This window comes from Haliotis cracherodii, unplaced genomic scaffold, assembly GCF_022045235.1.
Source record: "Haliotis cracherodii isolate W230 unplaced genomic scaffold, xgHalCrac1.p SCAF_18, whole genome shotgun sequence".
NCBI lineage: Eukaryota > Metazoa > Mollusca > Gastropoda > Lepetellida > Haliotidae > Haliotis > Haliotis cracherodii.
In genome coordinates this window covers 17,270,385-17,293,278 of record NW_027266273.1, presented here as the reverse complement: position 1 = coordinate 17,293,278, position 22,894 = coordinate 17,270,385, and the positions used below count along the sequence as shown (strand labels likewise).

General features: G+C 41.5%; 1 protein-coding gene across 1 annotated transcript in view; it reads left to right on the top strand.

The window, feature by feature from the left end:
• The window catches only part of LOC139465821 (sialin-like), a 37,422-nt gene that overhangs the window by 535 nt on the left and 13,993 nt on the right, over positions 1-22,894 (top strand). The window contains exons 2-3 of the mRNA XM_071247755.1: positions 18,240-18,490; positions 20,272-20,508. Coding sequence (XP_071103856.1) covers positions 18,240-18,490; positions 20,272-20,508 — 488 coding nt within the window. The remainder of the gene's footprint in view (positions 1-18,239; positions 18,491-20,271; positions 20,509-22,894) is intronic.

Sequence of the window (22,894 nt, the reverse complement as noted above, 5' to 3'; positions counted from 1 at the left end):
AGTACATTTAAGGAATTCATAAATTTCATGCTTACAATTCCTTTTCCGATACTAGTATGCAAGTTGGGCTGTAACGGGCGCTCACACCTGCTCTGACGCACGTGATATCGATTGATGCGTGCGTGAACTGCATCTGTACCTTGAGATCCCGTCGACCAGAATACTGCAGTATTCTTGAGTTTCCTAATATTATGGACTTGCCTGCAACAGTATTATTTACAACAAACAGAACTGGACACAAAAGCATGAATTCGTCAAATGATGTAGTTGACGTAATATGTTTATGTATAGCTGTCAAGAGGAATTTGATGATAGTACCACACGTTTATTACTCAACAAAAAGACATCACGGTGGTAGAGGGATGCAGATAAAATATTCCAATACACAATTTGCACATCAGGATGACAAAGTATTAATTTCGTTTCATATTGAGGTGCTTAAAAAACATAGATATATTCTAAACTTTGAGACGGTCTTTATGGTTCAGATTTTGTTCTTCAAAAACAATCGACGGTATTTTGCAAGGTTAGACCATGTGACGTATTCTTTTAAATAGATAAAAAAATTCACATCCACTTAACTGAAAATTATGTACAGTACACGCTTTCAGTCTCAATGGGGATTCTATGATTATTTGTTTTAAAATAAAAATTCGTTTTTTATATATTTGAAAGAAGTAAATCGTTTTCGAAACTGCCATCTAAGTGGGTCGCAAAATAGAATAAAGGATTAATGCTCAATTTGAAAACAAATGCGTGTAATAGTAGTCAACGCGATCTGATGAAATTACGACACTGATGGAGATATTGTAAAACTCTTTAAGGGACTGAACTACATTTGCAAGTAATATTATGTCTTCATTAAACAATGAAGTCGCGCGGCGCGAACAGCGATCTCCACCATGCAGCCAAAATCATTCAGCGACGTCATTCCTTAATGAAGGAAATTCCCACTCAACCATAACATAATAAAAAATGCCATGACCATATCGATATTAATGTTATTAATGTGAAGCGTGTGTACAAATGAAACTGGGATTTACAGGGCCATGACTAGATATGCAAAGACGTATACATTTGTTCTGAATGCATTTTGTGACAGGCGAGACATCGTGGTGGGGTTTAGAAATGCTTATGGTAATTACACAGTAAATATGCAGGATATACATGACCTCCATCTAATTTGTTTGTTGTTTAACGCCGCTCTCAGCAATATGACGGCGGTCTGTTAACAATTGAGTCTGGACCAGACAGTCCGATGATTGATGTCATGAGCACCAGTCCACATTTGGGATACGATGACATGCATCAACCAAGTCAGCGAGCCTGACCACCCGATCCCGTTAGTCGCCTGTTACAGACAAGATCCAACCTGAGTTAACCAGTGTTATCCAAGCATAACCTACATGTAGGACAGTATCCGAAATAAAACGCATAAAATACAACCTTAGATATATATGTAATACAAAATTAATGTCAGGAGGAGAAACACAACATTCGTTCGTTCGTTCGTTCGTTTGTTGTTTACCGCCGCACTCAGCAGTATTCCAGCTATATGACGGCGGTCTGTTAATAATCGAGTCTGGACCAGACAATCCAGTGATGGATATCATGAGCATCGATCCACGCAATTGGGATACGATGACATGCATCAACCAAGTCAGCGAGCCTGACCTGATGCCGTTAGTCGGCTCTTACGACAAGCTTAGTCGCCTTTTACGGCAAGCATGGGTTGCAGACCGCTGTCATATATCTGGAATAATGCTGATTCCAGCGTTATTCAATAAACAAACAAACCATACTGCGGATTGCGAAATATAGTGAGATTAGCAAAGCGCACCCTATTACACGTTCGTCTAAATGCTGTAAACAAAGAATTAAACTCATAGCACAACTGCATCAGCCTTTCAGTTGACACCATTATGGTACATGTTATTAAAATCATCCACAGCTTTAATAAGTTCCATCTATGTCAATATGTATTGACAAAACTGGCCACTTTGCCCTGTAGGTTGGGGCAAAAATACCAGTGCTTGGCCACTTTACCACACTTTCACAAATAACAGTTCGACAATAATATATTTTCCAGTTTCCATAATTACTGCATATAAAATCAAATGACAGTTAATTCAGTCAGTTCACAAGAATGAATAGAAGGTAACTCCAAAACTAAATAATAACTGTAACATGAGTTTTGCAAACAACACTTTTCTATCAAAGTGTCTACAATAACTCACTCCTTGAGCTGCTCATATGCATAATCAAATATAACTAGATCTAAGTTTAAACAATAGAATACACATGAAAAAAACTGAGAAAGACAACATTTGTCTTAACTTTTTCTTAAGAATTACCATTCAGAAAGGTATATATACTTCTACGACAGAAATCGCAAATATCTCAATTTCTACATTCTGCATGGAACCATTGCCTACACTTAATGCACTGAAGCCAGTTCTCAGTAAGTGGCTCTTAGTACAATTTGTTGCAGTACAAACAGTGCCATACCTCCGACTCATCTGCAAGCTTTCTGGTTTGCCTTGCTACCGGTTTTCTTTTATCTCTTTTGTTCTTTCTCCACCATTTTCTTGAAAGATGATTATGTAACTACCATAGAAGAGACATGCTTTCTCTTTCGGCTCCGTATCTTGCGTTTCACTTGCAGTGGTGAAGGAGCTTCAGTCTGTCTTCTTACATCTGGTTGTGGTTCGTCTGAAGGACATGCAGTCAGATCTGAAAGAGTTGATACATGTAACCCTGGTTTACCTGATAGTGATACTGCCAGGCTCTGAATCTGGCTTATATTAGCGATACTGCATCGGATGTTCCAGTCTCGGAATCCGGCTTGTCTGGTGGCAATACTACATCACATGTTCCAGTCTCTGAATCCGGCTTGTCTGGTGGCAATACTACATCGGATGTTCCAGGCTCAGAATCTGGCTTGTCTGGTGGCAATACTACATCGGATGTTCCAGTCTCTGAATCTGGCGTGTCTGGTGGCAATACTACATCACATGTTCCAGGCTCTGAATCTGGCTTGTCTGGTGGCAATACTACATCGGATGTTCCAGTCTCTGAATCTGGCGTGTCTGGTGGCAATACTACATCACATGTTCCAGGCTCTGAATCTGGCTTGTCTGGTGGCAATACTACATCACATGTTCCAGGCTCTGAATCCGGCGTGTCTGGTGGCAATACTACATCACATGTTCCAGGCTCTGAATCTGGCTTGTCTGGTGGCAATACTACATCGGATGTTCCAGTCTCTGAATCTGGCTTGTCTGGTGGCAATACTACATCGGATGTTCCAGTCTCTGAATCCGGCTTGTCTGGTGGCAATACTGCATCGGATGTTCCAGGCCCTGAATCTGGCTTGTCTGGTGGCAGTATGGCATCTGATGTTGCCCTAGGTTCTGACTCAGGATTGCCTTGAGACAAGGCTGTTTGGACAAGTTGTGTTTCAGACTTGGATTCATCTGTAACAGCGGAGCCTACAGAATCGTCATCAGTGAAAACATCTGGGTTAAGGGTCTTATCCCAGTGCAGGAAAAGTCATTGGTTGCTTTCAGCAGGGTTGCCGCCACCGTTTAGGTAACGCCGAACAATTTAGCCAGGTCCAAGAATGAAACTCTACTGCCTGGGTTCATTATCATCCATGTGAGCTCCTGTGTTGTAGTTAGCCTTGAGAGGCCCTAAGAACGTCCTGTCTAGGGGTTGCAGCTTGTGAGTGGCATGTGGAGGTAACACAATAATGACAATTCTATGATCCGTGCATAATTGACAGCCTCCAGAGCTTTGTGGCTACTTTGCCCATCTAGAATGAGCAAGCACTTTCGGTCTTGAGAGTGCTTTGCATACTGAACAAAATGCTCAAGCCAACAGAGGAACAGATCATGGTTAATACATCCATTATCACTTACCTTTCCAATAGACACTGATGGTGCTCCCTTCATTCTCTTTCTGGGGAATATAAGCATAGGAGGCATGTAGGTGCCAGATGAATTCATGCAACAGATCGCAGTCATAGTTCTTCCCCTTTTACCACTCGTGATCTTTCCAACTTGTATAATTTTCATCGTTTTGACCAAATGTTACGTAGACATTGGACATTGGTATTACCAATTTTGCCCCTATTCCAGATTGAATCTGGCTGAAAAAAGCTTCTCCATCTCGGCTTGAGGTTGGAAAAAATGTTCACCGAGGGTTAAAAGCAACAGCTCTGGATAGCTTTAGGCTTTCGGATGGATAAATCTGAATGTCGCTTCATAAAGCCCTTCAACCAATCTTCCCCTGCCTTCTGTGTTGCTTGGTTAAAAGGGTGGTCATGGCCATTTTGTTCTGCAAGTGTAATGACCAATGAACGAATGTCAGTGGAGGTCAATCCGTAAAACATCCATGCATACACAGAATTTGTCATTGAATACCTCCCTAAATTTGCCTAATAACCCGGGATTTTCAAACTGTCGCTGGAGTTTCTTCCTGGGAATTTCATACTCCTTGATGCTTGACGAGTAGATTTTCCTGATTTGATATCATCTAGTGCACGCTATAAGGCTTCACAACCATAGCTGCCTTGTTTAGTTTTTCTGATATAGTTTCTCACCATTTCCCCTATAAACTCTCACAGCAGAATCACATTTTCTTTTAGAAAGGTATCTTCACTACTCGTACATATGGCGTCAGCGTGGTTTTGGACGTTTCTTAACGCCTGCTCCCATTGGATGATAACTTAAAATCACGCCATCTGTCGGCAGATAAGGGGCGGTAACGCTTTCTCGCTTTGCCCTGGTCTCCCCTAAAGTGATAACCGCGTGTCGCAGCCTTTATCTGCTATGATTGATCTTCAAGCGGATGACGGCGAATTTTAATTATGCATCCATGTCACATGCACGTAACTATTTTAGTATGAGACAACCAATTTGAAAAAGAAATCTGATCAGACTGGTCAGAAAGATTTACTATTCCCCAAATGACTTATGTTTTTATATGAAATGATTTAGAGTCACGTGTGATTGATCAAACCACGCAAAAAAAAGAGATATCAAAAGTGTGTCCACGACATCTAACGTGAGTCGACGCCATATTGTATACGGATGTGTCATGGCTTCTTATGTGGAACCCCGGCCCTAGTTTCTGTCGATGATATGCGAGATACTAAAATAATACAACCACTGAAAACATCAACTCAACTTCTAAAATGATAACAGTAATACCTTTTTTGCATGTGAGTTAACTGCTTAGGGATACGATGTGCTGTAAGTGTCGGTTTCGATTTGTTTTCCTTTTATTGATACTGTGATAAATGCGCTATTGACTGGTTTGCTGGAACAGTTTTTTTCGTGTGTACATATAACGTGTGATAATTCCACAACAACATATTCCACAACAAATTATGTAATACACGTTGTAAATTTCCTCATAACACGACAGGTTCATATTTCCAACATTCTGCAATGGATATTAGATCTAGATATTAGATAACAGTTAAATTTACACCATGGTTACGTAATGGTGGGTTTCTCTAATACATAGCATGAATACACATACTCTTAATCATGAAATGCTATACAGATGACCGAGGTCGTATTCTATTTATACAGAACCAGACTTCCGGGGCTTCTGTCTACCTATTAAACCTAAAAGCGCAAAGAGAGATAGGTGTTCCTCATAATAAAGAAGTTGACATCCACATATTCTCTTCCTTATGAGATAGTTACAGTCATGCCTCGTGCACCTCATGACAGATGACAGCGCAAACAGATACACCTGTATGCGGAAGTGTATTGTCCGGGAAAGTGAGACAATTTTGTGTGCATTTCAGTGTTTTGTGTATGAAAATGACCATCCGGTTCCGGAAACTGAATTTCCGTATATACGGGTAAATTTATATAGTAATTATTTCGTTTTGAATGAAATTCGTTCGGGAACCGAGGTTTCCGGATATCTGAAGTCCGTATAAGCGGAGCATGACTGTATATGGTGTTATATATATATATATATATATATATATATATATATATATATATATATGTGTGTGTGTGTGTGTGTGTGTGCGTGCGTGCCTGCGTGCGTGTGTGTGTGCGTGCCTGTGTGCGTGCCTGCGTGCGTAAGCGTGGGGCGGAGGGAGGGGGCACTCGCAAAGCAGAGCTACCACTGTCCACGATCAACCCACACAAAATCACAATACCTCAGTGAATAAGCAGTGAATTTGTTTATTTGTCAACTGCAGAGTCAATTAATGCCGGCAGCCATAGCTTGAATGCTTGCAATCAAGTACAGCATGTTTACAATCATTGAAAGATATAACTATATACGATGAACATGATATAAAAGGATTGACAATGCTTGTTACATATTGAATTTTACCTAGCAGAATCATTATCATACAACATCCAATAATGTACATATGATTGAATACATTAAATACGTATTCCAATGAGTTATAATATTCACGATATTGGGACGGTACCTCTGAATATAGCTGTTAAGTACCATCTTTCTAAATTGTAATTACCCCTCGCCACGTAGTGGGGTGTTGGATATAGGAACGGAGTTCATAGGTCCGTCTGCGTCCCAATGGGGACAAATATTTTCAAAAACTGATTAAGTTAGAGCTTAAATTTTACACACTGATGTTCCTGGTTATTGCTAGCGATAAACATCAGCGATGAGTTTTGATCACGTGGTTTCAATCCGGGTAATGGTCGGCAGTCATGTGACAACGAGCGGTTATATTTAGGCGGAATGACTTGTTTTCACTTGATAAGTTTCATCACAAATGGGGTCCTACTATTTAACGTTACGTTTAGCCCAATCTCATTAAAATCAAATCTTAGTTCTCGCTACCGCTAAACAAAGATCTGAAGACATCCCATTAGGGGTCACGTAAGGAAAACCTTTCATCCGACCAATCAGTGCGTCGCTTACCAGATTATGAAAGTGACAGTCGGAATGTGATTTCTAATCATGCAATCTCGAAAACTTTAACATGGGGTATTCCTTACGATAGTTACGTGTTTAACGACTGAATCCTTACAATCTAGACCATCTATTAGCCATTCCAGAATGTTTTTTTGTTCAGGTTTCAAATTTGTAATCGAGAATTTGTCAAAATATGTTTCGAAGCGTAGTCGCCATTTTGAAATTTGTGCCGTAAAGCACGAGAAAGCTGCCTTCTGATAGGTCATTCCATTGGTCGGTCAAGGTTCGCGCAAGGTCGTTCTGACGTGACCCGTAATGGGATGTCCTCAGATCTTTGTTTAGCGGTAGCGAGAACTAAGATCTGATTTTAATGAGATTGTATTTAGCCGCGTGTGCAGCGTACGTACACGATCATCGCGAACTGAAATAAAACAACGCTTAAAGCGCAACTGACCAAGGTATTACTGTAAGTTTGTTTGTTTGTTTGTTTGTTGTTTAACGCCGCACTCAGCAATATTACAGCTATATGACAGCGGTCTGTAAATATTCCAGTCTGGACCCGACAATCCAGGGATTGACATCATGAGCATCGATTCACGCAGTTACGAAACGATGACATGCATCAACCAAGTCAGCGAGCCGGACAACCCGATCCCGTTAGTGCCCTCTTACGACAAGCATAGTCGCCGCTTAGGGCAAGCATGGTCGCCTCTTACGACAAGCATAGTCGCCTCTTAGGGCAAGCATATCCGCCTCTTACGACAAGCATAGTCCCCTTTTAGGGCAAGCATAGTCGCCTCTTACGACAAGCATAGTCGCCTCTTACGACAAGCATAGCCGCCTCTTACGACAAGCATGTACTAATCCTTTACGGGGAAATGACTTGTTTTCATTTGCAAAGTATGAGCAAACATGGGGCTCCTACTATTTAACGTTATATTTAACCACGTGTACAGCGTACGTACCTCACCACTTGCAGCTGTCCTCGTTGATTAATCATCGCGATATTTCGTGAGTTTATGTGTAGGACCTACTGTTGCTTGGCTGTTCCACAAACCGATTGGGAACATGGCATCAGAATCAGCCTGATTGACTCAATATGAATATTTTTTGTATCATTCATTTCCCAATTGTTATAATTCAGTCATATATTAGTTTTACCTCAGTGATCATAAACATTATTAATATGTATGTCTCAGTGGGATGTTTTCTCCGCTTCATTCAACAAAATGTTCTATCGTAATCATTGATGGACCACTCCATTGCACCAAAGGCATAGAACACAACAGTTACTGTAGGGGTCATTGCTGTTTGAGACTGCTGACATATTGACTATAGGGGTTATGCATGCGTATGGGTTACTTACGGAGTGAATCGACGTGCGCTCTCGGCTGAAAGTGATTTAAAAAGTAAAGAACACAACTGCCTGTATAGGTAATGCAGGGAACTACTATTTTGTAACTGAAGGGGTATTGATGGAGGGGTTATGCTAGTGCAGAGGAGTGAATCGACGTGCGCCCTCGGCTGAAAGTGATTTAAAAAGTAAAGAACACAACTGCCTGTATAGGTAACGCAGGGAGCTACTATTTTGTAACTGAAGGGGTATTGATGGAGGGGTTATGCTAGTGCAGAGGAGTGAATCGACGTGCGCTCTCGTTGAAAGTGATCGTAAATACAGTTAGCTTATATAGACAGATTTTCACTATTATCATAAATTACATGTATAAATCTAGTTATGTACAGGTATTTCATAGACAAGTTCAAAGGGTGTAGTGTGAGTGTGTTAGAGAATTGGGTTTAACGCCGATTTGAATAGTTTTCCAGTTACATCACGGCGTGTCAGCTTGATGTGGGAGGAAAGCCCGAAGTGATGCAGGTCCCAGACGTTTACCACTTCGGTGAAACCCACGAGCATTGGTATGGTGCTGACAAACCTAGAAACATAATCGGGGCGAACCGGAATTGAACCCACAATCGTAGGTTTCTGGCGTGCCCAAGGGACGCAACTCTGCACAGCATATTGCGGCACGTTACACGACCTTGCAGTCAGTTAACGCCCTTGCCTCGGGAAGATGTCATTTGCCATACTTGGGATTTGGTAAGCGCATGTGATCTGTATCTCTTCGGACTTTCCTCCACATTTAAGCTGACGTCCTGATATATAACTAAAATACTGTTTAAAGCGGCATTAATCTTGTCCTACAGTACGTACAAAACAAGTTGTGCAACGCAGAGAGATTTTAATGTCCCCATTAGTTTCGACTGATTGATCAACTACACACACACACACACACACACACACACACATTTATATATCTGATGCTTACTCTGTTCAAGTATGTACCATCGGCCCTGAGATAGAGCTCACAAAGGCCAAGTTTAGCTTGTGAAATGTACGTGCGCGAAGTGGTTAGTGTATTATTATGGCATATATAATAACTAGTTCTAACCGGGTCCCTCCTGCTGCTTGCGGTGCATGGCTCACAGCAACTGACGTGCTTTTCGTGGGATATGCTGCGTTCTGAGCAGATGGATAGCTGTACGGCACATGTACGAGGTGAGTGTAGTTGTACTGGTCTGGAAACATGAGTTTCTCTTGTATGCCGAGACATGGTGTACGGCAGATATTTCATGTGGGGAAGGAGAGTGTAGAGTTTATCTTCCTTTGACGGGGGACAACAGGGGTAAGGGAGTAACCAGTTGATTTTCACTGGGTGTGGGTGGTAGGTGAAAAAAGATTCAAGCCCTTGTTGTACATATGCCTTATATTGTAGGAACATCACTGTGACTTTTACTTGCAGACAAGTGTCCTAAGAATACGGTTCGTTTTTGTTTTGTTAAAAAACAATTGAGCATCTATGTTGGAAAAAATACTGAGCTCCTAAAGCAATGCTGATCTGAAACCATTAACCCAATGGTTGTTGGCTTTGAGGATGTTTTAAAAGAGAATATTTTTTAGGATGGTGGTTTTTCTCAGGATGGAGGTGGCCGAGTTATGATCGGGCCAAATATGTTATGTCTCGTATATTATAATGCTCGAACAGTTGTAAACCCACAACTACCAGTCTGGCCATTTCTTCAAGATGTGTGACTATGCAGGCTTACACATACCACGAAATACACGTCTTTCAAAGCCTCTCAGTATTTTTGCATGCTAGGTATCGCCGAGACTATGGTTCGCTCTCTTCTCAAATGTGTCCTTTTTTCAATCATTATTTCTGACGAACTGAAAAAGTAAACTATTATGTAAACATTATATCTTCTGAATAAAATCTAAATCTAACTCCGACACTCAATTTAAGTCAGTGCAACAATTCGAAGGAATTTTAAATAAATTTCAATGGCAACAAATTGTATCCCCCCCAAAAAAAAAAATAATAAAAAAATAAATAAAATAATAATAATAAACATAAAAAAACATGTATATAGGCTTGCAACTATTGATAAACTTAAACATGGATATTTCAGTAACAGCTAAATTATGTGCATTATTCAGATTGTACATGTCAAAACTGACAAACAGATGAACATTTAAAATACGTTTGTGAGTGTACTGTATCGACACACACTGGCGTGAACTATGGCTGTGGTGATTATTAAATACCAGTAATATAAGATATGTTGGTATGTTTAGGAACAATCACTCCAAAAGGGTTGGGCTCAAAGCTTGTTTTTAGAGTGAAAATGTGATCAGTAAAAGAAAACAACACGTGTTAGGATTAAATTGTTTTTACAACCGACATTGAGAATTTCTGTAAAGAATCGTTGAACCTTACACAAATATATTCGTGGTTATAGTGTCTGAAAAGAAACACCAGCATACCATCACAATCATTTTAGTTTAGAAAAATCCGCTGTATCCACGAAACCGAATGCTGAGGTGCACGTTTGCAACATTCAAATTGCTCGCCTGGATGTTTCACAGACTGTAGGCTCAAGTCTGTATTTGTGTAGTTAATTGTGGCGTCCTCGGTCACTGTGCCTGTAACTTTCTAAAGTCGAACTCTCTGTATCGCTGTGACTCATGTCCCTGTGACCACGTGTTTCACGCCTGTATTCCGTGCTTCATGTCTCTGTATCTCCGTGCTTCACGCCTGTATCCCCGTGCTCCACGCCTGTATTTCCGTGCTTCACGCCTGTATTTCCGTGCTTCATGTCTCTGTATCCCCGTGCTCCACGCTTGTATTTCCGTGCTTCATGTCTCTGTATTTCCGTGCTTCACGCCTGTATTTCCGTGCTTCATGTCTCTGTATCTCCGTGCTTCACGCCTGTATTTCCGTGCTTCATGTCTCTGTATTTCCGTGCTTCACGCCTGTATTTCCGTGCTTCACGCCTGTATTTCCGTGCTTCACGCCTGTATTTCCGTGTTTCACGCCTGTATTTCCGTGCTTCATGTCTCTGTATCCCCGTGCTCCACGCCTGTATTTCCGTGCTTCATGTCTCTGTATTTCCGTGCTTCACGCCTGTATTTCCGTGCTTCGTGTCTCTGTATCTCCGTGCTTCATGTCTCTGTATCTCTGTGCTTCACGCCTGTATTTCCGTGCTTCGTGTCTCTGTATCTCCGTGCTTCATGTCTCTGTATCTCCGTGCTTCACGCCTGTATTTCCGTGCTTCATGTCTCTGTATCTCCGTGCTTCACGCCTGTATCTCCGTGCTTCATGTCTCTGTATCTCCGTGCTTCACGCCTGTATCTCCGTGCTTCATGTCTCTGTATCTCCGTGCTTCACGCCTGTATCTCCGTGCTTCATGTCTCTGTATCTCCGTGCTTCATGTCTCTGTATCTCCGTCCTTCACGCCTGTATTTCCGTGCTTCATGTCTCTGTATCTCCGTGCTTCATGTCTCTGTATCTCCGTGCTTCACGCCTGTATTTCCGTGCTTCATGTCTCTGTATTTCCGTGCTTCACGCCTGTATTTCCGTGCTTCATGTCTCTGTATTTCCGTGCTTCACGCCTGTATTTCCGTGCTTCATGTCTCTGTATCTCCGTGCTTCACGCCTGTATTTCCGTGCTTCATGTCTCTGTATCTCCGTGCTTCACGCCTGTATTTCCGTGTTTCATGTCTCTGTATCTCCGTGCTTCATGTCTGTGTATCTCCGTGCTTCACGCCTGTATTTCCGTGTGTCATGTCTCTGTATCTACATGCTTTCTGTCTCTGTATCTCCGTGCTTCATGTCTCTGTATCCATGTGCTTCATGCCTCTGTATCTCCGTGCGTCATGTCCCTGTATCTCCGTGCTTCATGTCTCTGTATCTCCGTGCTTCATGTCTCTGTATCTCCGTGCTTCATGTCTCTGTATTTCCGTGCGTCTTGTCCCTGTATCCCTGTGCTTCCTGTCTCTGTATCTCCGTGCTTCATGTCTCTGTATTCCCGAGCTTCATGTCTCTGTATCCCTGTGCTTCATGTCTCTGTATCTCCGTGCTTCATGTCTCTGTATATCCGTGCTTCATGTCCCTGTATCTCTGTGCTTCATGTCTCTGTATCTCCGTGCTTCATGTCTCTGTATCTCCGTGCTTCATGTCTCTGTATCTCCATGCTTCATATCTCTGTATCTCCGAACTTCATGTCTCTGTATCTCCGTGCCTCATGTCTCTGTATCTCCATGCTTCATATCTCTGTATCTCCGAACTTCATGTCTCTGTATCTCCGTGCTTCATGTCTCTGTATCTCCGTGCTTCATGTCTCTGTATCTCCGTGCTTCATGTCTCTGTATCTACATGCTTCATGTCTCTGTATATCTGTTAAAAATGCACACTGCACTTTCTATCATTACTGTTAAGTAATATTCCTTATCGGCGAAATGACTTGTTTTCACTTTACAAGTATTAGCACACACAGCTATCTTCGTTAATTATGCATCGCGATATTTCGCGATTCTATTTTAAGTGGGGAGGACTGCAGGACCTTCTGTTGCTTGATGATTCCACAAAACGATTCGGAACTTGGTATCAGAATGAACCTGGGCCCATTTGCACAAAGTGATCTTAGCCCTACAACTATTGTAAGCCTATGTTAACGTATGGGAGTTAAGGTCATCTTAGCGCTACGATCGCTTTGTGCAAGTGGGCCCTGATTGACACAATATCTCCCAAATGTTTAATCCACTCATATATAATTTGTACTTCAATGCCCATTGACATGATTAATATGTTTGATAAACTGAATGGGATGTTATCTCAAGTTCTCAAGTTTTCTATCGTTATCATTGACGGACCAGTCCATTGCATCAAAGGCATAGAACATAACAGTTACTGTAGGGGCCATTGCTGTTTGAGACTGTAGAGGAGTGAATCGACGCGTTCTCTCCGCTGAAATGGACTGTAAATACAGTTAGCTTAAATAAACAGAATTCACCCATAATCATCAACTGTTGTAGCAAGATCACGTGGAGTTCATGGGGTTTCATGCCGCGTTTGGTTTAATAGAACCTATTGAGGGACGCCTAAAACACCATGTACCCCCAGGAATCATACTGCAATGAATTTATCTCACCGACATAATTACATGCCATTGTATTAATATGACATTTAGAAGAATTAAAAAAATTCGAAATCGATAGAAAACAGCTGTATGATTGAGCTGAGGTTAAATCGTGCTATGTTACTTGACTTTCATTGACTCGGAAGAACGTGTGACATTTTGCTTCGAAAGGGGTAGAAGGAATTTATTCTGTCTCTCAGAAATCGTTTTTGCTTCGTTGTGGGTATTCTCCCGCTGAAAAAAAATATTTCCCTGCAAGGCGGGATACATAGTATTTTATCACGTGGACCAATCAGATTAATCATTCTGACATTGTGTGATAAAATAGCATTTATAATAACTAGTTGTAACTGGATCTCTCCTGCTGCTTGCGTTGCATGGTTCACAACAACTGACGTGCTTATCGTGGGATATGCTGTGTTCTGAGCAGATGGACAACTGCCCGGTACATATACGCGGTGAGTGTAGTTGTACTGGTCTGGAAACATGAGTTTCTCTTGTATGCTGATACATGGTGTACGGCAGATATTTCACGTGGGGAAGGAGACTTTAGAGTTGATCTTCCTTGACAGGGGACAACAAGGGTAAGGGAGTAACCAGTTGATTTTCAAGGGGGAGGGGGGTCCTAAGAAGGATCTGAAACCTCTTATTGTCAAATCAGATTTTAGTTTTCTCTGAAGTCATAGCAGAAGGACAGTTTCGTAAATTTAGAGTTTGATTATTTTTCATTCCCATTCCATTTTGCCGCTAAGATTAAAAAATGAAATGGTCAATATTACAAGAAAAATCTCTTGGTACGGATTTTCGCTGTAAAGAGTTGTTTCCCTTTGGAATGCCGAGACCTGCTTGCATTTATATGCATCATATGCGCGAAGTGTTCTGATATAATTTAGCTGAAATATTATCAAATGTGGCTTGCACACCGAGTAATCCAAAGCGGTAATCATGTGCTTCATGCACGCTTCACCTGGAATGCCTTGATAGAGCTGAAATAATGTTAAATGGAGTGTAAATACCACACTTACTCACTTTGAATATGCTGTAGTCCTGTCATGGACACAGAGGATTACATAAACGTATTGTATTAACACACATATATTCACGTATACCGAACCTACTCATGTGTTGGACTTCATGTAAATAATAGAAATGCTGCGGTCACATATGTGATGATGAACCGTCAACGGTGGAACTCGCACGCCTACGATATTAGTACAATCACAATTTACAAAACCGGACTTGACTCATGCATCACGTTAAATGCCCATCGTCACAAGACCGGCAGCTGGGTAAGGAAGTCACGTCATTTTAATATTTATACTTTAGTCTGTTCGGGTAACTAATTCTAGCTATTGTTTCCTGAATAACATATTATTTACTTCAGGCATACACATATTATTTGGAGTCATGTGACACCAGATGTTGTTATCAACCAATACTCATATGTTTTATGTGAGTTTAATCAAGAACGGTAGTCTGTGACGTTGTGAACATTGCATTATTTTGCATACCTTATTATGAATTTGTCATTTTAAAATGAAATCCGCCAATAATATGTGATTTCACAGAAATTGGGTCACAGCTATGGTTAGCCACAGATGGGAGGCTAGTACAAATATGAAAGTATAAATATTATTCACTTACCTTGTTATGCTCACTGCGTTACTTGTGAGTAATACCTATTCAAATGTTTATCACATTAAAGACCATCGACCCAAATACACGCCGTGCATACAATACAGTGCAGTACAATACGATTGGGCAGGACATGTTTACCCTTTTTCTCGAACACCTTGTGTCATCACTGGTTATCAGTGGTCCGTCCATAAAATAGCCATCACTATTTTTTCCTTTTACTTGGTCATGTCACCATACAGAGTACACAAGAATACATAGTGTCTATATACATTGTTGTACTTGGTCATGTCAACATACAGAGTACACAAGATTACATAGCAGTGTCTATATACATTGTTGTACTTGGTCATGTCAACATACAGAGTACAAAAGAATGCATAGTGTCTATATACATTGTTGTACTTGGTCATGTCAATATACAGAGTACACAAGAATGCATAGTGTCTATATATATTGTTGTACTTGGTCATGTCAACATACAGAGTACACAAGAACACATAGCAGTGTCTATATACATTGTTGTACTTGGTCATGTCAACATACAGCGTACACAAGAATACATAGCAGTGTCTATATACATTGTCCTACCTGGTCATGTCAACATACAGAGTACACAAGAATACATAGCAGTGTCTATATACATTGTTGTACTTGGTCATGTCAACATACAGAGTACACAAGAATACATAGCAGTGTCTATATACATTGTCCTACCTGGTCATGTCAACATACAGAGTACACAAGAATACATAGCAGTGTCTATATACATTGTCCTACCTGGTCATGTCAACATACAGAGTACACAAGAATACATAGCAGTGTCTATATACATTGTCCTACCTGGTCATGTCAACATACAGAGTACACAAGAATACATAGCAGTGTCTATATACATTGTCCTACCTGGTCATGTCAACATACAGAGTACACAAGAATACATAGCAGTGTCTATATATATTGTTGTACTTGGTCAAGTCAATATACAGAGTACACAAGAATGCATAGTGCCTATATACATTGTTGTACTTGGTCATGTCAATATACAGAGTACACAAGAATACATAGCAGTGTCTATATACTAGTTGTACTTGGTCATGTCAACATACAGAGTACACAAGAATACATAGCAGTGTCTATATACATTGTCCTACCTGGTCATGTCAACATACAGAGTACACAAGAATACATAGCAGTGTCTATATACATTGTCCTACCTGGTCATGTCAACATACAGAGTACACAAGAATACATAGCAGTGTCTATATACATTGTCCTACCTGGTCATGTCAACATACAGAGTACACAAGAATACATAGCAGTGTCTATATACATTGTTGTACTTGGTCATGTCAATATACAGAGTACACAAGAATGCATAGTGCCTATATACATTGTTGTACTTGGTCATGTCAACATACAGAGTACACAAGAATACATAGTGTCTATATACATTGTTGTACTTGGTCATGTCAATATACAGAGTACACAAGAATGCATAGTGCCTATATACATTGTTGTACTTGGTCATGTCAACATACAGAGTACACAAGAATACATAGCAGTGTCTATATACATTGTCCTACCTGGTCATGTCAACATACAGAGTACACAAGAATACATAGCAGTGTCTATATACATTGTTGTACTTGGTCATGTCAACATACAGAGTACACAAGAATACATAGCAGTGTCTATATACATTGTCCTACCTGGTCATGTCAACATACAGGGTACACAAGAATACATAGCAGTGTCTATATACATTGTTGTACTTGGTCATGTCAACATACAGAGTACACAAGAATACATAGTGTCTATATATATTGTTGTACTTGGTCATGTCAATATACAGAGTACACAAGAATACATAGCAGTGTCTATATACTAATTGTACTTGGTCATGCCAACATACAGAGTACACAAGAATACATAGTGTCTATATACATTGTTGTACTTGGTCATGTCAATATACAGAGTACACAAGAATGCATAGTGCCTATATACATTGTTGTACTTGGTCATGTCAACATACAGAGTACACAAGAATGCATAGTGTCTATATATATTGTTGTACTTGGTCATGTCAATATACAGAGTACACAAGAATGCATAGTGCCTATATACATTGTTGTACTTGGTCATGTCAATATACAGAGTACACAAGAATACATAGCAGTGTCTATATACTAGTTGTACTTGGTCATGTCAACATACAGAGTACACAAGAATGCATAGTGTCTATATATATTGTTGTACTTGGTCATGTCAATATACAGAGTACACAAGAATACATAGCACTGTCTATATACTAGTTGTACTTGGTCATGTCAACATACAAAGTACACAAGAACCCATAGGGTCTATATCCATTGCTCTTTCTGATCATATCACCATACAGAGTACACAAAAATACATAGCAGTGTCTATATACATTGTTGTACTTGGTCATGTCAACATACAGAGTACACAAGAACACATAGCAGTGTCTATATCTATTGTTGTACTTGGTCATGTCAACATACAGAGTACACAAGAACACATAGTGCCTATATACATTGTTGTACTTGATAATGTCAACATACAGAGTATACAAGAATACACAGCAGTGTCTACTTAGACCCGGGTTCGATTCCTGACATGGGTACATTGTGTGATTCCCATTTGTGGGGTCCCCTGCAGTGCTATTGCTGGAATATTGCTAAAAGCGACGTAAAACCATACTCACTCACTCACTCCATTAGTTTGTTGTTCAACACCGCACTCTGTAAATAATCGAGTCTGGACTTGATATCATGGGCTTTGATTTACGCAACTAGGGTACGATGACAAGCATCAACCAAGTCAGCGAGTCTAACCACCCGATCCATTTAGTCGACTCTTACATTCAGAATTGGTTGCTGAAGACTGATCTACGGAGTGACTACATATGTATAGAGTCACTCTGTATGTAGGCTGTATATGTAAGCTATATGCTAGATATTAATGTTCTTTGTGTGCTTTGTGTATGAATACATAAGTTGGAATTGAGTTGGGCGATACATTCGTGACGTCAAAACAACGCCGCAATATCCCAGCTATATGAATGAATGAATATATCAGAAGAGCAGAACATCAGAAGAGCAGAACAGCACAACCAGGTAAAGGTGAATTTTAGCAGAAGAATATGTTGTCCAGTACTGTCATGCCAGTATGTTCTGTTGCAGTGCCGTGGTGGAGATGTCGCCGGTACTGGCTATCTGCCTTGCTGTTCGTGGGGTTCGCTTTCTTCACAATCATCCGAGCCAACCTTAGCATCGTGATAGTGTGTATGGTGAAACATGGCAGCCACCCCAACGTGACTGCTGTTGCTAACAACGGTTCTGATTGGTCTAACACGACATATAGCGTGGGAGGAACAGAGACGGACACCAGCAAGTGTCGGAGCAGGAGCGTCTCTGGAACATCCACTGACCAGGTGAGGGTTTCGCCAGTCAACGCATAGTTACTTCCCCTATGACAGCTTCACCACTGAAACACATCGTTGCTTCCCCTATGAGAGTTTCACCACTCAAACACATCGTTGCTTCCCTTGTAAGAATTTCACCATTCAAACACATTGTTACTTCCCCTATGAGAGTTTCGTCAATCAAACACATCGTTGCTTCCCTTATGAGAGCTTCACCACTCAAACACATCGTTACTTCCCCTATGAGAGCTTCACCACTCAAACGCATCGTTCCTTCCCCTATGAGAGTTTCACCACTCAAACACATCCTTGCTTCCCCTATGAGAGTTTCACCACTCAAACACATCGTTGCTTCCCCTATGAGAGCTTCACCACTCAAACACATCGTTACGTCCCCTATGAGAGTTTCACCACTCAAACACATCGTTCCTTCCCCTATGAGAGTTTCACCACTCAAACACATCGTTGCTTCCCCTATGAAAGTTTCACCACTCAAACACATCGTTGCTTCCCTTGTAAGAATTTCACCATTCAAACACATTGTTACTACCCCTATGAGAGTTTCGTCAATCAAACACATCGTTGCTTCCCCTATGAGAGTTTCACCACTCAGACACATCGTTACGTCCCCTATGAGAGTTTCACCACTCAAACGCATCGTTACGTCCCCTATGAGAGTTTCACCACTCAAACACATCGTTGCTTCCCCTATGAGAGTTTCACCACTCAAACGCATCGTTACGTCCCCTATGAGAGTTTCACCACTCAAACACATCGTTACTTCCCCTATGAGAGTTTCACCACTCAAACGCATCGTTTCTTCCCCTATGAGAGTTTCGTCAATCAAACACATCGTTGCTTCCCCTATGAAAGTTTCACCACTCAAACACATCGTTGCTTCCCTTGTAAGAATTTCACCATTCAAACACATTGTTACTACCCCTATGAGAGTTTCGTCAATCAAACACATCGTTGCTTCCCCTATGAGAGTTTCACCACTCAAACACATCCTTGCTTCCCCTATGAGAGTTTCACCACTCAAACGCATCGTTACTTCCCCTATGAGAGTTTCACCACTCAAACACATCGTTGCTTCCCCTATGAGAGTTTCACCACTCAAACACATCGTTGCTTCCCCTATGAGAGTTTCACCACTCAAACACATCGTTGCTTCCCCTATGAGAGTTTCACCACTCAAACACATCGTTACTTCCCCTATGAGAGTTTCACCACTCAAACACATCGTTACTTCCCCTATGAGAGTTTCACCACTCAAACGCATCGTTACTTCCCCTATGAGTGTTTCGTCAATCAAACGCATCGTTCCTTCCCCTATGAGAGTTTCACCACTGAAAACACATCGTTCCTTCCCCTATGAGAGTTTCACCAATCAAACACATTGCTACTTACCCTTTAAAAATTTCACCTTTCAAATACACCATTTCTTCCCCTTTAAGAGTTTTACCAATCAAACACAATGCTACTTCCCCTATAAGAGTTTCACTAAGCAAACAGAAGAAATTACACAACGTGTATATTTTATGAATCCTTGATCAGCCGAAACTGTCACAATTTATGGGGCGCAATATTTCACATTTATTGAAGACGCATTAGGTCGTTGGACCACCTTTGCCTCCTTGTGATCTGTGAAGGTAATGAAACACGTGGATAATCTGACTGGTGTGTCAACACTTGTTTGCGGAAATCAATAATCGATACATTTGAAGAAATTGAATGTGGCATTTCACTTTATTCGAACTAGATATTCTTCAGCAACCATTTTGTTACAGGATGGCGAGTTTGAGTGGAGTAAGGAGCTGCAGGGCGTTCTCCTAGGGGGGTATTTCTGGGGTTACTCCTCGGGGTTCCAGGTCCTGGGGGGATGGCTGTCTCAGAGATACGGACCCAGGAAGGTGTTAGCTGTCGGGATGTTTCCAGCAGCAATAGGGTGTATCCTGAGTCCCTTGGCCGTCAGAATCAGCCCCTTCCTGTTCCTGGCGGTCAGGATTATCACGGGGATCACCACAGTAAGTAACCGATACTGTTGCATTCCTGTCATAGGATCTTGTCCAACACAATGTCGTCTTTTGCTACGAGGTTTTCGTTTTACTGGCTTCGGTATTTCTTATTTCTACGACTGGTATTTTCATTTTCTCAAAACTTTCACAGAATCGTCAATTAAGTTATTTTGACCATGGCAACGAACGGTTAAAACAGATAGTTAATGGATGTTGAAAAATTCTATTACATTTGCACCCCTTCTCACCTTTCCTAAAACTGAATGAAAACCCATAATATACGAAGGTGGTTTTCAAATTACACCCTTATCATAAAAACTAACCACCTTCTCCACGCTATCTGACGATATAATTTCCACCCGCTCCAGCCCATCTCACTATATAATGTCCACCCTTTCCACCCTATCTCACTATATAATACCCAACCTTTCCACCCCATCTCACTATATAATACCCAACCTCTCCACCCCATCTCACTATATAATACCCACCCTCTCCACCCCATCTCACTATATAATACCCACCCTTTCCACCCCATCTCACTATATAATACCCAACCTCTCCACCCCATCTCACTATATAATACCCACCCTCTCCACCCCATCTCACTATATAATACCCACCCTCTCCACCCCATGTCACTATATAATACCCACCCTTTCCACCCCATCTCACTATATAATACCCACCCTCTCCACCCCATCTCACTATATAATACCCAACCTCTCAACCCCATCTCACTATATAATACCCACCCTCTCCACCCCATCTCACTATATAATACCCACCCTCTCCACCCCGTCTCACTATATAATACCCACCCTTTCCACCCCATCTCACTATATAATACCCACCCTTTCCACCCCATCTCACCATATATTATCCACCCCTTCCACCCCATCTCACTATATAATACCCACCCTCTCCACCCCATCTCACTATATAATACCCACCCTTTCCACCCCATCTCACTATATAATACCCACCCTTTCCACCCCATCTCACAATATATATTCCACTCACTCCACCCCATCTCACTATATAATACCCACCCTCTCCACCCCATCTCACCATATAATACCCACCCTCTCCACCCTATCTCACTATATAATACCCACCCTTCCTACCCCATCTCACTATATAATACCCACCCTTTCCACCCCATCTCACTATATAATACCCACCCTTCTTACCCCATCTCACTATATAATACCCACCCTCTCCACCCCATCTCACTATATAATACCCACCCTCTCCACCCCATCTCACTATATAATACCCACCCTTCCTACACCATCTCACTATATAATACCCACCCTCTCCACCCCACCTCACTATATAATACCCACCCTCTCCACCCCATCTCACTATATAATACCCACCCTCTCCACCCCATCTCACTATATAATACCCACCCTTTCCACCCCATCTCACTATATAATACCCACCCTCTCCACCCCATCTCACTATATAATACCCACCCTCTCCAGCCCATCTCACTATATAATACCCACCCTTTCCACCCCATCTCACTATATAATACCCACCCTTTCCACCCCATCTCACTATATAATACCCACCCTTTCCACCCCATCTCACTATATAATACCCACCCTTACCACCCCATCTCACTATATAATACCCACCCTTTCCACCCCATCTCACTATATAATACCCACCCTTTCCACCCCATCTCACTATATAATACCCACCCTCTCCACCCCATCTCACTATATAATACCCACCCATTCCAACCCATCTCACCATACATCATCCACCCACTCCACCCCATCTCACTATATAATACCCACCCTCTCCACCCCATCTCACTATATAATACCCACCCATTCCAACCCATCTCACCATATATTATCCACCCACTCCACTCCATCTCACTATATAATACCCACCCTTTCCAACCCATCTCACTATATAATACCCACCCTTTCCAAGCCATCTCACTATATAATACCCACCCTCTCCGCCCCATCTCACTATATAATACCCACAGTATCCACCCCATCTCACTATATACCCACCCTTTTCACCCCATCTCACTATATATCCACCCTCTCCACCCTATCTCATTCTATATTACCCACCCTCTCCACCCTATCTCACCCTATTTTACCCACCCATTCCATCCTATCTCACTCTATATTACCCACCCTCTCCACCCTATCTCACTCTATATTACCAACCCTGTCCACCCTATCACACCCTACTTTACCCACCCATTCCATCCTATCTCACTCTATATTACCCACCCTCTCCACCCTATTTTACCCACCCATTCCATCCTATCTCACTCTATATTACCCACCCTCTCCACCCAATTTTACCCACCCATTCCATCCTATCTCACTCTATATTACCAACCCTCTCCACCCTATCT